This window comes from Daktulosphaira vitifoliae, unplaced genomic scaffold, assembly GCF_025091365.1.
Source record: "Daktulosphaira vitifoliae isolate Bord-2020 unplaced genomic scaffold, ASM2509136v1 Scaffold_2, whole genome shotgun sequence".
Classification (NCBI taxonomy): Eukaryota; Metazoa; Arthropoda; class Insecta; order Hemiptera; family Phylloxeridae; genus Daktulosphaira; species Daktulosphaira vitifoliae.
Window position 1 is genome coordinate 11,733,059 of NW_026099573.1, and position 22,522 is coordinate 11,755,580.

The 22,522-nt window shown below is 23.3% G+C and overlaps 2 protein-coding genes and 1 long non-coding RNA gene across 5 annotated transcripts; 1 reads left to right on the forward strand and 2 right to left on the reverse strand.

Annotated features, from left to right (window-relative positions):
* Positions 1-1,588: 1,588 nt before the first annotated feature.
* Positions 1,589-4,494, reverse strand: LOC126898959 (uncharacterized). Its single transcript, XR_007702434.1, has 3 exons — positions 4,131-4,494; positions 1,802-1,943; positions 1,589-1,704 (listed from the first exon to the last, which is right to left on the reverse strand). It is a non-coding gene; the product is annotated as an uncharacterized LOC126898959 (long non-coding RNA).
* A 138-nt stretch (positions 4,495-4,632) lies between these two features.
* Positions 4,633-9,419, forward strand: LOC126898941 (histone deacetylase 8-like). Of its 2 annotated transcripts, XM_050673365.1 has the most exons (10): positions 4,633-4,775; positions 5,111-5,240; positions 5,305-5,488; positions 5,717-5,858; positions 5,966-6,072; positions 6,138-6,330; positions 7,153-7,325; positions 8,341-8,441; positions 8,514-8,619; positions 8,720-9,419. In XM_050673365.1, the coding sequence occupies exons 2-10, from the start codon at positions 5,163-5,165 to the stop codon at positions 8,743-8,745; spliced, it is 1,110 nt and encodes a 369-aa protein (XP_050529322.1). In that variant the 5' UTR covers positions 4,633-4,775; positions 5,111-5,162; the 3' UTR covers positions 8,746-9,419. The 2 variants fall into 2 exon arrangements, with proteins under 2 accessions (XP_050529322.1, XP_050529321.1); XM_050673364.1 differs by having other exon boundaries at positions 4,633-5,240.
* Positions 9,420-9,881: 462 nt separating this feature from the next.
* On the reverse strand, positions 9,882-19,376 carry LOC126898923 (carnitine O-palmitoyltransferase 2, mitochondrial). 2 transcript variants are annotated; one of them, XM_050673317.1, is made up of 12 exons: positions 19,174-19,376; positions 18,644-18,696; positions 17,443-17,844; positions 16,769-16,910; positions 16,372-16,528; positions 15,777-16,047; positions 15,343-15,542; positions 15,114-15,283; positions 14,892-15,005; positions 14,715-14,826; positions 10,252-10,444; positions 9,882-10,066 (listed from the first exon to the last, which is right to left on the reverse strand). In XM_050673317.1, the coding sequence occupies exons 1-12, from the start codon at positions 19,228-19,230 to the stop codon at positions 9,937-9,939; spliced, it is 2,001 nt and encodes a 666-aa protein (XP_050529274.1). In that variant the 5' UTR covers positions 19,231-19,376; the 3' UTR covers positions 9,882-9,936. The 2 variants fall into 2 exon arrangements, with proteins under 2 accessions (XP_050529274.1, XP_050529275.1); XM_050673318.1 differs by having other exon boundaries at positions 19,180-19,375.
* Between the last annotated feature and the right edge of the window lie 3,146 nt (positions 19,377-22,522).

Genomic DNA, 22,522 nt, shown 5'->3' on the forward strand with positions numbered 1-22,522 from the left:
GACCCCAAGTAGTTAGGATTAAGGCGAGGAAGATGATAAAGAAGAATAAAAGATAAAAATGTCTAATAATATATGTATAAATTAAATTTTAAATTAAATTTAGAGATAATTAAAAAAATTAATTAATTAAAATTACAATTAAAAACTTTCAACTTTTAAAAACTTCTGAATATATCTATAGAAATTTCTAGAAATTTTTCAATACTTTTAAGTATTCAATTTTTTTTTCTCCATCTGATTAAAGTCTGAAATTTATTGACANTTTTTTTTCTCCATCTGATTAAAGTCTGAAATTTATTGACAAACAATTATTTGAATAAAAAAAAAACTAATTCATTAATATTTTGACTTCTTTAAATAATTTTCCCTAATAAATACATTTTGATAATATTTTTCAGAAAACATATATTATAATAATGGAATAATTTATTCAATTTTTTATTTAAGTGTAATTATATTAAATTTTTATTTATGTTATTAAATAAAATTATACCATAAGATATAATTAATGTGTTGTTATAGTTTGGTCGGCAACAATTGTATAATGGGCATTTTGACCAAAAACAACATATTAAACATGATATCCCTGTTAAAATACAGCTTGATATAAAAATAATTGAAATTATCATAAGCCAATCCACCTCAGATTCCTGCATTTTGATTTATCTGAAAATATATATTTATAAAATTACAATAAAAAAATGTGTAGTTAAAGTTATCTTGGTAAACATAAATAAATAGTTTTCAGAAAACGAAAAGAACCTAAGAACAGGATTTATTAAGAAATTGGCTTCATTACAGATTGGATAAAAAATTTAAATTTATATATTTTTATTTTTTTACTAAGAACTTACAATCAAATAAAAATTGTTAGTTTTATTTAAAACAGTATGTTCAAATATTTTTCAAAAAATTTAAAAACATATTCAAATGTAGTTTTAAATTGTTATGTACTTTTAAAAGTTTTACATTATAACTATTTTAATTTTTCAATTTTTACACTGAAATTGTACTTTTTTCTTTAACTTTGATGTCCGTTTTCACCACGAAGACAAGTGGAGAAGTCAAATTTTTTTCTTTTAAATAAAGTATAATATATTTTGATTTAATATATATATATATATATTAGTGTCAGTATTTCTAGAAAATAAAAAAAAAAAAATTTTATCGAATAGTAGTCATTTTAATTCCCCCAGTAAGCATGTAAACTATTATATTTCAAATAAAATTGTAAAATTTGTTTTTATTCATTAATTTATAGAAATCTCGTAGCAGTTTTAAGTAAAATTAATAACTCATGAATGTAAATTAAAAGTTACAGAAGGATAGGTATGCACTGATTATATTGATGTACTGATATCAGTACAATCATCAATGATTGTATTGATATAGTAAATAAACACATCAAGAGTTCATCAAATGTTGTCATTCAATTTAAGTTTGAATAAATATATCTAAAACATATTTGGAGTCCGTTAGGCTTTCTCAATATTTTGCATAAAGTTTAGTTCTAGTCACACTAATTTTTACAATGTTATTTTACAAAAAAAGTAATTTACACATAATAAAAAATGCAAAGGAACTTACATGTGAATCAGATACTTTGTAAAACAGTCAATGTAAAAGTCAATTTTAAAAAATTATAAAAAATATCTGGTTTTTTCATAGAATATTGCATTATTAAATGTTATTTGTCGAGAGTTCCTGTAAAAATAAAAATAAAAAATTATATAGATTATTCTAAAAAGAAATAGAAAATACTTCAATTAATGTATTTAACAAGTAACAAAATATACACTACTCTAGTTTCATCAAACAATTCTCACTGAGGTCATGCACTGATGGATCCTTACTTTCTAAATTGTAGTTCCCTACAACTTTCTATGATATACACAAATAAGACTTTACTAACGAGAGAATTTTCAATCTAATTTATTATGAACCTATAAATAAAATAAATCACTTTTTCATTTAAAAATTAAGATAAAATTTAAAAAAAACTTTTTCACAACTTCATTGATAAATAGATTGGTAGACCACTATAGTTAAATTTTTTAAAATTATAAAATAACATAGAAATTTTAAATTATAAAACCATTTCTTCATTTAAAAAAAAGTGGTAGTTTGAATGTTATAACAAAAAGTTCAAACTACTATTGGTTAGAGCTATATTTCAGGAAATACTCTCAAACAATAACCCAAAAATTGTTTAGAACCTACACTTAAAAAAAAAAATATTTTTAAAATCGAAACTTCAAAAAAATAGTATGCTCATTTTTCTGATTTTGGACAAACACTTTTTTTTAACTTTCAGATAAACAATGATAACAACTTTTTAAGATAGAATTTTTAAATATTGGTTTACTAATGATATGGTCAGCTAATGTAAATATCTTTTAATACATAAGGTAGAGCCAACCCGAAATTGTTGAAATAGAGGCTAAGTAAATAATAATATCTGTTTATTACTAAAATAATTTTACAAAATATTTTTAGTATAAATAGCTAAAAAGAAAAAAATGAGGCTCAAAAAAATAATTTTATAGATTAGCAGATTATAGATTTTAAAGCACAATATATTTTATAACCTAAATATGTGTTAGCGGTATTACTGACTATTTTTAATGCATCAAAACTCATAAAATAATATTTTTGAATATAAATGATTATTAATAAACAACTAATAACTAAATAACAATTAGTAACTAAAACACTGAATTTTATAATAATATTAAATTACTAGAGTAGTACTATTATTATAGTATAGTAATTAAATATTCATTATTAATTTTTTTTTTTTATTATTAGCTTTCAATACAGAAGTATTATTATAGCTAAACGATTAAAATAAAACTATACAATAGAAACTAAGACTATACAATAAGAACTAAGACTATACAAAGGAAAAAAAATATATTGTTATTAAACACAATTAAACATATCGTTAAAATAATAAATTAAACATACTCAAAATACTAAAAAAGAAAGAACAAAACAAAATAGACCTAGGATATTAAATTAACATACAGAAAAATATTATATAACGAAGCCAGCTGAATGAACGAAGGAAATTATTTGTATAATTATTGAGGAGGATTTTGTATTAAGGATATTAAAACTATTAATGGGTGAAATATTAAGGGAGGACAGGAAATTGAACAAGAGTAAACGGTTATGTTGTAAAGCTGGGCAATTAAATAGTAAATGAGAAAAATTACAGGGGACTTCATCATTGTGTTTGGGGCACAATGGGGAATGGTTTAATGACATGTTAAAGGCATGACTAGGTAACCGATTATGACCAAATCTAAGACGGAAAAAAGAGGTAATATGGAAACGGGGACAGAGGGAGGTTGTAAAACCAAGGACGTTTAGGGATAGTTGGAACTATAGATTTATGCCAGTTAACTAAAGAGGAATTTGACCATTTATCTTGCCATGCTTTATTAATAGTTAGATGAATAGAGGAAAGGAGATCGGAAGAGGGAATTTTTAGGATAGGTGGTCGGTTGAAAAAGTTAGTCAGTTTGGCTAGATGGTCTGCTATCTCATTGCCAGATATTCCGACATGACTCGGGCACCATAAAAATTCAACATTAATGTCCATTAAATAGAGACTATAAATTAAGGCTTTAATTTTGATTGTGAGGAAGGATCTACTTTTTTTAAAAGGAACTGAGGAAAGAGAGGATAAAACTGACAATGAATCCGAGACAATCAGAACATTTATTATATTGAGTGATTTGACGAATTTGAGAGACGAGGACATCGCATAAGATTCGGTGGTAAATGAACAAGCTTTTGAAGGGAGATAATCTGAGAAATTCATGTTTAGACTAGTTAATTATTAATTAAAGAAAAAGATTCATAAAAACACATTTTTTTAAAGCATTTACTAAAATATGTTTGTATATTTTTATGATATAAAGAGTCCATATATAAATTTAACATAAATTTTATAATACCCAATATTTTAAGGGTATAAAAATCAATTGTATAATAGATAATAAAAAAATCTTTAAACGATTATAGGTCCGAATATTTTTTGTTATAAAAAATTAATATCTGATCTATGGAATTGAAAATTGTTGAATATTATATATTTAACTTTATTTCATGTAATTACTTACGTATATTTTATGAAGTGTTGAATTAAAAAAGTACTTAAAAGTAAAAAATTCATAATAAGATTGAAAAACTGTAGAATGCTTCAAATTAAAACAAAATTATTTGTTAGTTTAATTGGCACTATTTCTAAATGTTTTCAGTATATACATACTCAGGTGACTAAATCTTAGCAATATTCACTGTCGTACATTCTACGACCTACTTTTAAATATTTCTATTCAAACTTATTTATTCAATTTTACATTTGCCGCCTACGCTCTAATCACAAAAACAATATCATTGGAAACATTAATATTATCAAAAACTGACCGTCTTGAAGGTTTTATTTGATATTACAATGTACATAGATAGGCGGGAATCATAGATTACCAACCCCAATTGATAGTGTCATCTATCAGTGTAATTTAAATCCTATAATTTTTAGAGCATTAATAATTAGACAAATTATTAATAATTCATTATTAAAACTAAAATTCGAATTTTAACTCAAACATAATTTTAAAATGAAAATTAAAAACTTTATAGATGCACTAATGTAGGTTTATTTTTAAGTTCCCGCGTAAAATTAATATTTATCAATCAGAAATTATTATTATTTGTGGCTGATAAATGTTAATTTTGTTCAACTTTAGGCAGTGAATAACGCGGTTCGTTTTAAAAAAATTTGTGTGATTGCTTTTATTACAATCTAGTCGTTAATGTTGTTATTTTAGTGCTTGTGTTATTATTAAAATTTTATCCTAACGTCCTTTAATTAAGTCAATTTTTTCAACTTGACATAATATAGCATATTTAAAAAAATTTAACTGAGATATATTTAATTTTATCAAATAAAAATTCAACAGTTTGCATATTATTTTTAAAGATATGCTTAAACATGATTGTTATATGAATAATTCCTAAATTAAAATAAAAAATTGTATTATTGTGTTGAGATATTAGTGTCGGTTATATTAGTGTATTATTTTTTTTATTTCTGTAGTCTATAATAAATTAATCAATAGCATAAACATCATATTTCATATACACATAAGATGGATACAAGCATTGCTTTTATTTCTGATACTCAATTACTTACTGAATGCAACAAAATACCAAATATAAAAAATCGAGTATGAACTATAAAAACATTATAATTTTTAGCTAATTATTATTAGTTTTTGTCTTTTTCTTCAGGCTTATTTAGTCGATGATCTCATAAGAACATATAATCTATATGACCATATGAATGTTTTCAAAGTAGAACCTGTCTCTTATGATGACCTTATTCAATTTCATTCAAGCTCATATATAAATTATTTTAAACAGTTAAATGATCATGAGTACTCTCTTATAGAGACAGAAAATGAATATGGAATTGGTTTGTAATAATAGTACTTTTGTTAATTGTATAGAATGCCTTAATTTTTTGGATTAGTATATAAATGTTTTTAACTTATTAAGATTAATAAAGTTATATACACTTCTTATATTTAAATTGCTTCTAGAATGGTAAAAAATATATTTTTCTTAAAAATGCATGTTATCTAATATAGAATTTTTTTCTTTCAGATTACATTATTAAACAATTTGTATTTTTTATAATTAGGTTATGATTGTCCAGTGTTAGAAAATATTTGGAAATTTGTTACATTCATTGCTGGTGCTTCAGTTACTGCTGCAAAATTGCTAACTACTATGAAATATAACTATGCTATAAATTGGTGTGGTGGTTGGCATCATGCACAAAGGTGGAAATATAGTAACTGTATAAACACCATATTATTACCTTTTAAATTATTTAATATTTAAAAAAAAAATTACCAAAAATTAATGTTCAAAAAAAATGTATTTTTAGAGATTCTGCAGAAGGATTTTGCTATGTAAATGATATAGTTTTAGCAATAGAAACGTTAAGGAATTATTTTGGAAGAGTACTGTATATTGATCTTGATGTGCATCATGGTATTAAATAGAATAGTGATCATCAATTGCATCATTATTTTCTTATTAGAATGTGAATTTATTAGGTAATGGAGTCGAGTATGCTTATATGACTACTGATAGAGTACTCACACTATCATTCCATCAATTTGAACCTGGTTTTTATCCTACAAGTGGTTCTTTAAATGATATTGGGATAGACAAAGGAAAATTCTACTCTGTAAATGTACCATTAAAAGAAGGAATTACAAATGAAAGTTACATATCACTATTTAAAAAGTAATTTTTTTGGTGTTACCATTTTTAGCTGAGAAGATATAGTTTTACAATAGTGTGTTTATTTTATTTTTTGCTCAGCTCTGACTGAACTGATTTTTTTTAATGATACATCAAAAGAACACAAATTGTATTTAATTGAAGACAATATCCTCAAACATTGAACAATTTTCTCTTGTTCCTTGTAAAAAACAAAATTTCCATAAAAAATTAAAATAAGTGGGTAAATTTTAAGATTTTTTATCAAAAATTACTTTTTTTTTTTTTTTTAATTAAAGCTATTGAAATGAACTAAAATTAAAAAATATATAATGAATATGCAGCACAGTTTGGACAAGTATAAAAGATATCTGACAGTGAATAATATCACTGTCATAAAAAACACTTTGATACATATCTGAAAAATTACACTATAATTTGTATAATTTTAATTCTTCCAAAAATCGTGGGATGACACTTTTTAATATTGTAGAACACTTCAAGCACCTCAAATTAAAATAAGTTACAATAGGGTAGACATATTTATGGACAGACATAAAAAAAACGCACTACATTATAAAACTAATACCTTCTCAACTTCGTATTGAAGTTAAAAAAAACCTTAAAATTCATATAAATACCTCCTTAAAACTTTTCTTTTGGTTGATTTGGCAAGCTTTGGCAAACCACCCTCAATTATATTTAAACACAATATTAACATCAGAATACTAAACTTGTATTAACTACTAAACAGCCTATATACAAAATATTTAATTAAATTTAACTCACATAATGCTTATTTTAGGTTACATTATTATTTCAATAATACATGAAAAAATTTTTTAGAATCAGTTCTATGGTTTATTGTTCCTACAAACCAAACTGTATAGTTGTTCAATGTGGTGCTGATAGTTTGATTGGTGATCCAATTGGTGGGTTTAATTTAACACCAAAAGCTTATGTTGACTGTATCAAAACTGTAATATCTTGGCAAAAACCAGTATTATTTTTAGGCGGTGGTAATTAATTTTAATTATTCTATTTACAACTTTAAAATATATCTTAAGCAAAATGGGAATATAAAAAAATCTATAAATTAATGATAAGTTTTTTCTTTAAAATATTTTTATAAAGCACCTAGATCATTAAAGATCAAAGTAACAAAGAAATTGATTCTAAGATGTTTCAATTTTAAATATAATTTAAATAATAAAAGAAATTATGATTTATTTAAAAATATCTTCTAAGAATTCAGCTATCTAGAAAATTCATTATTTTACATTGTAGTTTTACAGTATTAAGTACTTCAGGTATATCATTTTATTATATAATAAAACATTGGGAAACTTGATAATCCTGGAAAAATTACTTTAAAAATTTCAGATTTTCTAAAAAAAAAAAATTTATAATGAAATAAGAGCTAGGCAACATTATCTGGAAAAATAATTTGCAAAGATAAGAATTTTTATTTTTTTTTAATCAATTGTCACATTATTTGGACAACATTTTGTGTGTACACATCACAATAATCGCTCACATATGATAATTATTAGATGCTAATAAAAATTTGTATTTATAATATTCTAATACATCAAAAAAAATTTACTTCCTAATTTTTAAAATTCTACATTACAGTGACACATCATAGCCTATAACTTCATAGCAAAATTTTATTAATATTGTTGATACCGAAGATAGTGTTTATATTGAAAAATGATTATATTATTGTGATGGATGACCTGGGCACCAAATGTATACCATACCCTTATTATATTTTACTATGAACCCTTTTTAAATTTTACTCGTTTTAATAATTAAATGTTTACAATATTTTTGTGGATTGATTTGTTTAAAAAAAAAAATGTTTATATTTTTGTGATACTATTCTGAATACATTTTGTGTAAATCACTTATCTTGCTATACCAGGTACTCCTACCAAAATCTATGATCTATCCGTAAGAACCCCAAAAAGAACTCCAGCTAGGCTAAGCCTAATCATGATTAATGATAATGATACTGTTGTTTTCTTTTAGGTGGTTACAATTTGCCAAATGTTGCTCGATGTTGGACTTGTTTAACTGCAGTTATAGCTAAGCAAGAAAATAAGCTACCAGCTGATATTCCAGATTGTAAAGTAACGGATAACATTTTAATTTGTAATTTTTTGAATCAAATTAATACATTGATATCATTTTTTTTTTTTTAGTATTTTTCATCTTATGGACCTGACTTTACTCTAAATATTTCTCCTGGAAATAGAAAAGACTATAATGATACTGGATATCTAAATAAAATTATAAAAACTATTGAGAGTATGTATTAATTATTATTTTAGGAGTTAAGTTTTAGGAATTTAAAAATACATGAATTTAATCTTATATAATATATAATAGTGCAACATATAATTTTTAGATAACATGAAAATGATTCAAAACTGAAGACTACTCTCTTTTAAAAAACGTATTTATAATAATATATTTGAGAACTGAATTGCAATTATTATGAACATATTTCTACATAATTATGTATTAAGTAGACAAAAATTATTATAAAAATAATTGTCTAATGTATAATGCATATTTATCTTATATAAGTAAAAAAAGTCTTTTATCATTAATTTAATAAAAACATTTCTCAATAGTCATAATAATAAGAATACAGTAGTGAATACATAAGAATGTATTCAGAAATTTAAAAAAATTAATTAAAGTACATTGTCCTTATTTAATGTTTTTTATTTATCAAATAAAGCTTAATATAAGATTTTTTTCATTATTTAATATTTTTTTTTTAATAAAATATTTTGATATAAAAATAATTTTTTCTAGGCAATGAAAGTTGAGACAACAACAATAATTATAACAATATTTCAACCATTTTACACAATTATTATAATTTATATTTTTAATGGTATAGAATCAGTAAATAATATAATTTAAATAAAATTTAAAAAATTATAAATAGGCACTGAAGTATAGTTTTAGTTGTTAGAAAAGTAGGCAAGAACTACCCATAAACTCAACCTGAAGTTTGAATAAATAAAATAGTTTTTATAGTTTCATAATATAAATATGTTGTAACTTGTTAGTAACTAATAATACTATTAGGAATACACCTATTTAAAAATTTAAAGAAATTAAAATACTAGTTCATAACAATAAAAAAAACCGAATCTTGAAATATAATACTTAACTAATACCATTGAACTTAAAGTTTGTTGAATAATCATGTAATACAATAATAATAGGTCAGAGATATGTATATCACAACAAATAAATATTCATCTTCTCTATTTATATAATTATTATTATATATAGATATATCTCTTAAATCAATACTATATAATTGAACATAGCTATAATAATTATCTGCGTTTCACATTGCTGAATATTTACATTTAAGATAAATAAAAAAATAATTTTGAAAGTCCAGCCTCCTAACCCTTTAAAAAGTAGTTACCAAACCTAATTTACACCTTAGATGTAGTAACATATTTATATTTTTTTAAATTTAATTTTCAAAATAATTACTTTAATTTATACCAAGATTCCTTCTTTTAATTAAATATAATGAATGAAAAGTCTTTTTTTGATTTATATTGTTTGATACACAATAATGAAAAATAAATTCTAGTTAGTCTTCAATACATCAAGAATTTGATTCAGACTTTTAGTTAACACATCTCTGAATTTATCTCCATCTGTGTGTTGGTTGTAATTTGTAATTATTGCACCAGTATACTCTTCAAGTATTTTATATCTAAATAGAAGTAATAAAAATAATTTTAATTGTTTTGCAATGTAATTGCACAAAATACTGTAAATTTAAACTAAGCCTTCAAGAACAACAAAATATTTTAATTTGGCTGTTTGTTTTTAATTTCATAAATGTATTATATCGCTGATAATCTAGTTGTAAAATAATTAGTTATTAGTAACCCTTACCCAATGCCATAACCATTTTTAACTACTGGTCCAAATCCTCCAAGCCAAATATAATTTGAAGTAAGACTAGAAGTAGATATAATATTGTAGTTAATCAGTTTGTGTGCAGGATCAGTAAATAATTTAGGTATATTCAAATTATTTTTCTCAGCTAATAATCTCAAAGCAAAAAGATGACGATCAAATCCCTGCCCTGTAATTTTTATTAACAAGTAGAAATATAAAATATATGTAATATAATCTTTTGGTGAATTTTATAAATGTAATTCTTATTGACTAAGATGCAACAATCCCTACAGTTTTTTACTTATGATCAGTAACATGCATTGAATGTAAATGATTCATTTCTATTAACAGAAATGAGGAATATTTTACATTGGCATTACTTATACTTAGGGTGATAGTAAGCCAAACAGAAACTTGTTATAAATGTGTTTATTTATAGTTGGTAACATTATTATTAAATTTAAAAAATTAGAAAAAGGCAGTATTTTTATCATCACTTTAGTTTTGTTTTGTGGTCATAGTCACAGAGAATATTTACCCAAATTGTTTTTTATTTTTAATTAATTAAAATATTTAATTGTTTTTGATACTCCAATATAAATCTATTTATTAATGAAGTATTTTCAATTTAATATGTAAAATTTTAGAGAAATAAAAAAAAAATTTTTTTTATGAGATTTAGCATAAAATTTTAAAATTGTTAATTATTTTAATTATTGTATATTATATTTCCTGAAGCGATTAATGGTAGTCGATGCATGAAATAATGTGTATTCAAGTAGTTGTTAATAAATATTTTAATATATTTTATACATCAAATATTATATGTCTTAACTTAATTTGACAAAAATTAAAAAATATATACAGTGATTCTTTTAACGCTGCCCATACAATTTATTTTTAAATAATTTTCTTGTGATATATTTTTTAGCTTTTGTTAGTTACATATGTATATCTGTTTATCGTCTTATGTTATAAAATATTTTTAGGTCCATCTTGTATATCTTATAGGGGTATCAGTTTTATTTTTTTTTAATGACAACATACATGTTTAATTAGCTTATAAAATAGATAATCATGTAATTAAGAAAATAACTGGTTAATAACAACTTTTGGTGTAATACTTTGGAAGATATTAGTATTTTAAAATATAGACTGGAAGCGAAGCAAGGATATTACTAATTTTATTTAATAATTTCATGGCTACTATCCTTCTCGTACCTAGGTATAAAAATGATAATAACTTCTAAAATACTAGTCCAAAAATTGTTATCGACCAATCCTTTTCTATTTTATAAGTTAGTTAAATATTATGAAATTAAAAAAAATGAAGTTAACACCCTTATAATACATAAGAGATGAACATAAAAAGATATTTTATAACAGAAACGAAAAAAAAATTCACAAAAAACTTATTATTTTAAGAGAAATTGAGTACTAATGTTGTATATATGTATATATGTATATATATATTGTAGACCAAGTTGACAAATAGCCATTAGTTGGACCCCCTCAGTGGTCGGTGAGCACTGTAATTTAAAAACCACTTAATTTATTTGATTGAAATTTATACAACTTATTGAGAGCATAAAAATCATTATCATTTTATGTGACAGTCTTTTATTTTTCAATTTTAAAATTATCTAGTATTTTTTTAATTTAGTAATGCATATTGAGAGTTTCTTTAACAATTTTTATTACTTTTTAAGTATACTTATTTTCCTGCTACAAGACACTTCACTTTAAAGTAATTTACTTTAAGTACTCTTAATTTTTTGTATTGTACCCAATATAAAAGTAAAATAATTTGTCAATAAAAATTTTTCAAACAAGGACATTAATAAATCAAATAATGATTAATTGACAAAATTTATAATATTATATAAATTTTAAGCATAAATAGAGGCAATTTTAGGAACTTAGCATTATTTATGAATAAACTAAATGTTTTAATCGTCATAATTCAATGAATTATTATACAATTTAACTTATTTTTTTATTTAAATGATGCATCTATATAAACAAAACATATTATTAAAAATGTGAGTTGAGTAAACCCATGTGAGTTGTGGTGAAATTATTTTTTTTTTTTTCGCAGATGATTCAAATAAAAAACTTATTAATACAAAATATTAAGTAATATTTTACTATATTATTGATGTTTGGCCAGTGGTATTACACAATAAATTACTTACCTTTTCACCACACTTTTTTTTACCTATAGCCCGGTCTCTCGTTATACTATTTCAAAGACCGGCCAACCTGTTGATGTATGATGCTGTGATAGAGTCACTAGTGATGGGAGAGATTTCCTACAAAAATTAGTGATCTATATAGCGCTTAAATGGGTAAGTGTGTAAAAAATGTAGGTGTGTATTCCTTAAAAATTAAAAAAGTAAATAACTCAAATTACTTAAATTTCTCAATAATAATAATTAAAAATAATTTGAATTAGTCCTTCAAGCTAAATAATAATTAATAAGTTTAAACACTATTAAACTCAACAAATCAATAACAATATATATAATTATTCTAATAATATGTACAGCTCTCAACTAGCTCTTTTTGTAAAATAATAACAATAAACAATAACTCCTAAAAAACAATGGTAACAAAAATTGGTAATTAATAATAAAAAAATCAACTAATAATATGCAACAAAAAACCCCTTTGGCTCAACAATAAACAATTTAACAACTAAAAATAACTATAACTGGAGTATCTGAGGTAACTATGAAAATTAAAATATACTAAAAGGTTTATTGTATTAAATTGACTACTGAACTAATTTAATCACACAGAAAAATAAATAAATTTATAAAATAATACTAAAAAATCCCTTTGATGTAATCCTCTCGCCATATGAGCGAGTATGATATTATAATAAAAATTTAACTAAACACTTAATAAATTGTTCAATAATTCAAATAACACTAATAGGAGAACACAAGAATATAGATTCAATAATATGATAAAAAACCAACTCAAGATACTTATACTACAATTTAAAAATTCAATACTCACAGTTGAGTATATAATACAAACTAGCCGGCTGCTCTTAAGTTAAAATAGAACACTAAAAAACAATTTTACAAATACACAACATGCAATTTTTTCCAACAAGTAACACGCAGATTTCAATAAATAGTTTAGTAAAAATCACAAATATCACAGCTTTTATACTAGAATACCTAATAAAATGAATTAATTTCTACAAAATATTCCAAAAAATTATTTTATTACAACTAACTCTAGCCTTAAATTCTACGGTGGTATGTGTTGTGTATAACAGGTGGCCGGTTGATTGATCTACCATATAGTTATCAATCATAGTATAGGTGACTATTGTACAAATTATAGGTGGGATTCATTATCATTAGAAATGTTTAGTTAGTGTTCTATAAGGCCTCAACAATTTACAATGATAAATTTTTTTACATAAAAATACTAATGTTTATCACTAAGTATTTAAAATATAAAAATTTAGCCATGATGTACTTCAGGGTAAATTCATATCAAATCATCAAATTTTTTTTTTGAAATTTTACACACAAGTTGTCTAGTATATAAGAAGAAAAAATTAAAAAAGTTTTACGAAAATTTATTTATGACTTATCAAAAATTTTACATTTTTCATGTACTTAATATATTGATATATATATACCTATACAGACAGAAAAACTAAGTATTGGAAATACAGAAAGTTTTCAGTATTAAAAAAACAAGATTTTTCATAAACTTAAAAAAAAAAACGTAATTTTGAAAGTTAATTTTTTGTAAGTTGCGGTCAACTATCAAACTTGAAATTTTTTTCATAGAAACTACATACATAGTACTATATTTTGTGAAAAAATCATATTAAAATATTTTGTTTCACCAGAGAAAAATTAAAAAAAGACTAAAAATTTATTTTTTAGAAATTCGAGCATTTTTAAATATGTCCCAATAAAAAACGGTAAGAGTAAAATGTTTCAAAACACAATTAAATATTACTGTCAGTGTACGTTAATATTTAGGAAAAAAAAATTTTTTTTCATAGTCAATTTAATCTTTGAAAATTACATTATTTTGTAAAAAAAACTCAATTTAGAAAACAAAATTTTCCAACTTTAAAGTTAAAAAACGTGTTGGTAATTATGGGATATGTTAGAGTATCGCATAAAAAAAAAACTATGAAAGTTTCAAGTCTTAATATTAAATACTGTTATCATAAGTATATTTATACGAATTACAAGTATTTCAAAAATTTAAAATGTTTGATAAGTCATAAATAAACTTTTTAAATTTTTTCTTCTTATATACTAGACAACTTGTGTGTAAAATTTCAAAAAAAATAAAGTGGTTGCGCAACAACTTTGGATGATTTGATATGGATTTACCCTTCAGCATAAATGAAAAATTGTATTAACTTTAACTAAAAATTAATTATTAAATAAAATAAAAATATAATTTCATACCCATAGCACCTTCTTTGACAAGTTGACTGTGCACAATTGAACATTTTTTTATCATATTGACCAATTCATCATTTGATGGTTTATTTTTATTGCTTATTGCTTCACAGAAATTCTAATTAAAGATGAATTACAATTAAAAATAAAATAGTATTTTCTTCTATAATAACTGAAACTAACCGCTGTTTCAATAGTACATGGTCGTATAGTTTCCGTTCTTCCATGTTTAAATGCAGCAGTACTACACGATTCATAAGATCCCACATGTTTCTTATGCAGTTTAAAATTCCCCAGCTATAATATATGTTTATAGAAATTTAATTTGTTGTCTCCAATTTTTCACAAAGATATTAATATAAAACTGTATTATAAGTAAAATTTAATATATATATTTAAAATTACTTGAAAGCATAATTGCATAAGAGAATCGGCACTAATTCCAAATTTTTTACAAGTATTTCTACCTACATCGAAAAACTCAAAATAGTTTGTATCCAGAGATTCATACATATTTTTAAACTCATTCATAGTTTTTTCAATGTTTCTTTTAATTTTATCGTCCAAAGTAAATTCTGTAATTTAATTGGTTTTGATCAAATAAAGTGTATATTACAAGTCTAATAATATGAACCTAATTTTACAACTTGCAAATTATCTGAGTTAATTTCAATGGATACATTATCGGGATGACATTTTGGAGAATTAACACTATCCTGAGAAATATCTTGGAAATATCTTAAAACTGCTACACCATCACCCCATGAATGTTCAAAGTTTAATCCAGCAGTACCATCACCACAAACTATTAGAGTAAATGATTTGTCAAACCACCTGTAATAATATTTCAAGAAAATCAATATCACTAAGTATATTTTAAAAAATATTTAAAATTACTTGTACTCTATAAATAAGGCTACAATATTATATATTTTGATATGTATAATATATCATATAATATATATATTTTATTATATTATATGATTCGAATCGAATATTATTCGATGAATGAATTATATATTATATAATTTTATGACTGTTAATAAAATAAAATAATTCTATTTCTACCTATTAGTTCCATTTGAATGTAAATATTGTTTTGTCATTAAGTTAGGTTCAGAGTTCAGTTTTTCATCATCAAGAGCTATCATCATTAAGCTATCATCAATAGTATCTAAAATTTCTTTATTTCCTAAGTTAATAAGATGATTTCTTAAATGAGCCCAATTATTGCGTTCTGATGTTGTAAGAATACCAACAGGATGGTTTGATGGGGATACATTTTGATTTAAAATATATTGTAGTCTTGATAATAGTAAACCAGGTGACAATATATTTCCTATAAGACAATTGGGTTACGTACTATTAAAAAAATTATATTTTAGACAAGGCTGCATTTACAAAAGTGCAAAAATATATAATCAAAAAGTAATTGTTCAAAAAAAAATCAATGTGGAAAACTTAACTTAAAAAAAGGTTTTATAAAAACATCATATTTAGCATTCAGTAAATATTTTATACTTAAAAAATGAAATAGATAATAATAATGATTAATATGGATTGAAAAATTCTTAATGAATCCTTCTCTTATAAAGTAAACTATGAGTTCCTTTATTTCTAAGTACAATCTAAGTAATAATTAATGAAAAGTTATTTGGCTTACCTTTCTCATCCAGTACATCAATTTTGTAGAAATGTCCTCGTCTCATTATTACAATATGTTTAGATGAATCATTTTTATGTAATATATCTTTATTAACCATAGGTATTCTTGTACTTCTAAAAAGTGAACTATACTGTGACATATCTAATGGATACGCCTGAAAAATTATTTTATATAACTTATAGTTATTTACTTTTTTATAAGGTAAATTATTAAATGACAAAATTTTCAGTATTTTCTCCTACTCAACGTCATAATACATACTTAACAAATTCTTAATTTGTTTATTAAAATAAAATAATGTAAATAAAAGTGAACAATATTTATTTTTGATTTATAAATAGACAAATAAAAGTTTACAAGCACAAAATATCTAAAATATATACTAAATACTCACATTAAACAAATATGCTCCATACCAACTAACAGTTTCTGGAATGTATTTCATTAATGTTTTAAATCGAGATGTATCACTTTTCTTTGGATTAAGATGAAAAATTTCTGGTTCTAATAAATTAGATTGTAGGGATTTAAAAAACCTAGAATAATATAAGTTAAATTATTATAACTATTACTTAGAATAATATTTAAAATAATTTTTAAACTCCCAAGGCCTATAAAGCTTTATATATGGACCTATAAAGGTCCATTTTATAATAAATAAAATTTGCTATATTCAATTTAAATATTTAACAATATAAAACTAAGTTTTCATTATAAAAATATTTAGACATCTTATTTCTTTTTAATTTAGATAAATAAACCAAATCAAGTTATGATTATATTTCTTTTATAATTTAAACCTGTGAAAAAACAATAAAATAAATTTCTGCAGTTGTAAAATTTGTTGATTGTTGACAACTTTATAGAGCGATTCTTTTAATCTTAGTCATTTGATTTCTCTTAAAATAATAATTTAAAGAAAATTATTTTTAATATTTTCAAATTTTATATTGTTTTTGATTTATTAATAATTTAATTTTTTTTAATTCATCATTTAGACATAATATGGACGTCAACTTTATTTTTTTAATTAACAATATACATAATATTTATTTTATAAGCTCTCACCTTAGAGATGATATTAATAAATTTGTTGAACGTAAAAGTTGACTATTATATGATTGATGAACATGTTTGAACACTAAAATTGGGTTGTAATTAATAGGCAATGGTGTCCGATCAGATAAATACATATTGGACCAATCAGCAGTTATATAACTAGTATTTTTATTTAAATTATTTTTTTCTTTAAGCATACTCTGGAGTTTTTGACCCTCATTTTTTTCAAAATCATCAACAATTGCTTTTGTTTTTGAATAATCATTTACAGATAGAAGGGGTTTTTGTGCTCGAAGATACCGTTGACATGTAAGATTTAATTCTGGAATTGGAAGTCTAGGCAGTGAACGTTGAAAATGCATAGTTGGTATAACACTTTGTTGTATAAATTGATAATCATCACTATAATATCTAAAATTAAATCATAAAAATTGAATGAAGAATCATTATTGTATATACTTTAAAGTAGTCTTATTTTTAATAGAATAAAGTAAAATTAGTGTTGATATTACGGGAAGTTTAGACCCTTCCCAGACACTGATATTTTTACATTATTTTTATAAGTAGGGTAAGACTGATACATATTCTAAGTAAATTTTATTCCTTATTCCTATTTTATAGCCTCCCCCCATAAAATGTTGAAAATCTGACAAGTAAAAATTATATTAACAAAAAATAAAAAAAATTTGGAAATTTTTTTAAATTTCTAAAAAAAGATTCAACTGTAGTTTGATTGAATTCAATAAAAGTTTGATTATAACACAATTATAATAAATTAGATAAATGATAACCTCTTACTGAACTAATTTTCTTTGACAATAATATTTAGCACAGTTAATAACACTTAATACTTTTACTTAATGAGTGAAATATGATTATAAGGTAAACACTTCCATCTCTTTTCTAACCATAATTGTTACTTTACTTTATTTTAAGAAATATTGGTATAGAACATTTGCTTAAATAACAATAATGTTTCATTTAATAATATTCTATTTGTTAATTAAAATGAAAAAATGTTTTTTTTCAACCAAAAATGATTTTATTACTGGATCTAATCCTGATTTATGGTTGAGCTAGTAGGGCTGGTGTTTTATTAGGCCCCACTCAAAAATAGGTCATTTATTTATAAGTTAATAATAAATTAAATTTAAATATAATAAAGTCTGATTTGAGAATATATAAATAAAATAATAAAATTATTAGTTACCTTTGTGCAAATCCTGTGAGTATTTTGGAGAAATTTTTCTTTCGTAGAACAGTCTAAAATTAATAACTTTATTTTGTACAAACACAAGATTAATTTATATAAATACTGAATTACTAAACTTAATTGGTCATATATTAATAAGTTGAACTTATTTTTAAAAAAACTTATTAACCGCAAGTTTTTAACAGTTTATAGTTATAAGAATTATAGTTGTTAATTAATGGTTTAAACAAAAATTACTGTTAGCCATAATATACATCAAAATAATAATTTAATTTTACAATTGAAGACATTTTTTCTATGACAAGCATAAAAAAAAATTTCCTCTTTCCCAAATAAAATAAAATTTATATCTTCATCAAATAGTTTTTCATTGCAGAAGGAATATGACATCACTACTATGCAATTAACTAAAAAATATTTACAAAATATAATAGAATAAAAGCCAAAGAATTTATATAATAGGGTTTATGTAACAGTAAATTCTTATGGTAACTAAGAATTTAACTAAAAACTAGTATAATACACACCCTTACATTTGTAAATATTTTAGATTTGATCGATGACCTTTTGTTTATCGACAACATTTTTAATTAAAATTACTATAATTATTTATATAAAAATTATTTAAACTAGTCAAATGTTAAAATTGAAATAATGGAATGTAATACTATTAATAATACATATATTAGATAATACTTTTAAGAATAGTATAATTTTGGAAAATTAAACACAAAATTAATTTTATTAATGACTTAAAGATAAATTAATAAAAATTTAAAACGTTATACTGAAACAAGTTTTCATAATCAGTTATCTCATATTGTTTGAACAGTTGGATATTTTGAAATAAATTAAATTTATATCACAAATTAATATAAAAAATGTATCCAAGTTCGTAATTTATATTTAATTCAATGATAACAACATATATATTTAATGATAATAATATATCATTATGAAATCAGTTGATACCCGGGGAAGGATGTATGAGATTATGGAATTAAATAAATTGCTAAAAATATTTTACGTATTAAATCTCCATATTTACGATGTTTTGACAAATAAAATATTTTAAGTTACTTTTTTTTTTAAATAGTTTACGTATTATTAGACTATGATAAAATCATACTTTAGTTTCGATGTATAACTAAGAAGCAATTACTTTTATTTTATTGTTTATTTTTTATGTCCGTATACACAATTACTCTCATTTAAAGGTGTCGCTAGAATTTTCCATGGGGAGCACATAACATTTTTTTATATTTAGTTTCACTGTCCTCTTGTGGCACCTGCCCCAGCCTCCGCAGTCGTTGGGACCCCGCAGTTGGCTTAGTTTAATTTGTCTTTAACCTATCTACTTTTTTGTCGGTTAAGCAAAAAAAAAAAGATCTTTAAAAAATTTCAACCCAGAAATAGAGATAACTACTGGGGCCCCCACACGGCTAACTTACCGTGGGCCCCGCAAAACTTTGCGCCGGCCTGTAACACACCTATCGTTGAAGAAAATATCAGAGAACTGCATTTTTTCATAGTAAAGAAGTAATCACTGATTTTTTATGTATAACAAAATAACGGTAATCGAATATATTTTTTAATTATTAACCGTTATCAAACAACCAACACATAAAAAATCCAGCACAGAGTGGTCGCGGCACAGTGGTCACGTGGTATAGATGGATCAAGTATAATGATATCTGACAGTGATTAAAATCACTATAAAAAAAAAACGCTTCGATGCAAATCTTTAGATACTGTTTAATTTTAAAAAATTGGTGGACTATTCCAAAAGCTACATGATCTGCTAGTTCATTATTAATATCCTAATTAAGATAAAGTATGTAGAATGAAAAAATAATGTTGATCCATACACTTTTCAATATGTCATAGCATTATAAAGTTAAAAATGTAAAAAATAAAATCGAGAATTTTCACACAATAATAGCATTTGGTAGCCATTGTCACCGTGAAGATAAAATAAAGTCCGAAATTTTTTTTTTTTGCATAATAAAGAATATTACATTAGCTTTAATTTAAGATATATATAAAAGTGTCAGACCTTCCGGAACATTTTCAAAAGTTAAGTTGAAAAAGTTAATTTTTTGTGAAAAAGTTGTCATTTTAAATCCCCCCCTGTGGGCAGGTTAAGTGTCAGATTTACAAAAAAAATATACCAAATGATAAGTAAAGACATCAAGCATCTATATAAAAAAAAATTATATTGATATGTTCATTTTTGAAAAAGTTATGGCACTTTTAAGTAAAAAAAATTGAAAAAATTTCGAAAATTAGCGATTTTTAAATTTGTAATTTTTTTGGAGGTTTCCCCCATTTACGGGGAACGAGGGCATTTTTTTAAATTTTTGAGGGTAATGTCTTCGACTAGATACAATTTGTGATCTTTTGACGTATCATTGAAAGAAATTGGTTCGATGAGAGCTGAGAAAAAGTGGTAACAGACATAAAAAAAAAAAATAAACACATCTTAGTAAAACCAATACCTTCTCAGCTTCGCATCGAAGCTAATAACCGAAATTTTAACAAAAACCATAAATAACCTATTTAGATTAACTAGTTAAATAAAAATTATAAATTGACTTTAACAAAGTTTGGATTGGTCATTTTTCCAATCAAATTGGTACATAGTTGATACTAAATCATCCTCTAGACAGGAATTCTGGATAGAGAAATATCTTAGTTCAATACTTTAACTAATTACTCCCTGAACATTTTGTTTTCATCAATTTTGCTAAAGGCTTTTTCAGTAAGTACTCATTTATTTATTGCGTTTTATGAAAAATAATCACTCTAAAGTTTATTTTTTCCCAAATTTTAAGGTGCCACAAGGATTTATACAGTATTATACGATATTATACAACAAAAAAATAAAATACCGTATTTTAACAACTCTACTAATAAATATTAACTTATTGGTTCATTATTTTTGTAGGTATTGAGTAAATTCAATACTAATGCCTTTTTTAAAAATTATTGTTAATAAATATTTTTGACATGGTAAAAATAATTTAGATCATAATTTTTATGAATATAAAAAAAAGTATAAAACAAAACAATAATATATATTCTTTTATAAAATTTTGTGTTTAAAATTTAGAATTCTATAGACAATACTAATTAAATTAATTTTTATACATTGAATTTACATTTTTTATATTAATTAAATAATTACTATAGATTTCTGTAAACATTTTTTTATTTTATTAAAATTTTAATTATAACTTATGGAATTTTGATATCTCTAGACAAAAATATTAATACTCACGGTATACTTGGATATGATTTTCTTGGCGATTATGTTAAATTTATTGATTTCAATAAAAAAGAACTAAAATCCTTTTTCTATGATAAAATTAACATTACAGACCTTTCTCTTACGAGTAATTACTCGATTAATCAGAATCTATAATTAAAGTGAAAACAGCCCACACTAACGACACAACCGGAATTATATATGATCCTATAGCAATTAATGAAAATGTTTTTGTTGGAACTTATATAAAACAAATTAAAGATAATTATGCGATCGTACCGATTTTAAACACATCAGAAAAAGATATTTCGATTTCTATGAATACTATTAAATTCGACACTTTATCCGAAAACCTCGAATTGATAAATAAAAACCCAGCACAGGGGGGTCGCGGCACAGTGGTGACGTGGCATAGTTGGATCAAGTAAATGATATCTGACAGTGATTAAAATCACTATCAAAAATAAACGCTTCGATGCAAATCTTTAGATAGTGTTTAATTTTAAAAAAATTGGTGTTTTATTCCAAAAGCTACTTGATCTGCTGGTTCCTTATTAATATCTCGATTAAGATAAAGTATGTCGAATGAAAAAGGGTTTATTAAAAAA

Bases quoted from the DNA above. Each gene is read 5' to 3' on its own strand.
- LOC126898941 (XM_050673364.1), top strand. From the start codon at position 5,163: ATGGATACAAGCATTGCTTTTATTTCTGATACTCAATTACTTACTGAA. The intron at 5,241-5,304 runs GTATGAACTATA...CTTTTTCTTCAG, and splicing joins TACCAAATATAAAAAATCGA to GCTTATTTAGTCGATGATCT. The intron at 6,331-7,152 runs GTAATTTTTTTG...AAAATTTTTTAG, and splicing joins TACATATCACTATTTAAAAA to AATCAGTTCTATGGTTTATT.
- LOC126898923 (XM_050673317.1), bottom strand. From the start codon at position 19,230: ATGTTGTCGATAAACAAAAGGTCATCGATCAAATCTAAAATATTTACA. The intron at 18,697-19,173 runs GTGTGTATTATA...TATTAATTTTAG, and splicing joins AAATATTTACAAATGTAAGG to ACTGTTCTACGAAAGAAAAA. The intron at 14,827-14,891 runs GTTAGTTTCAGT...ATCTTTAATTAG, and splicing joins CATGTACTATTGAAACAGCG to AATTTCTGTGAAGCAATAAG.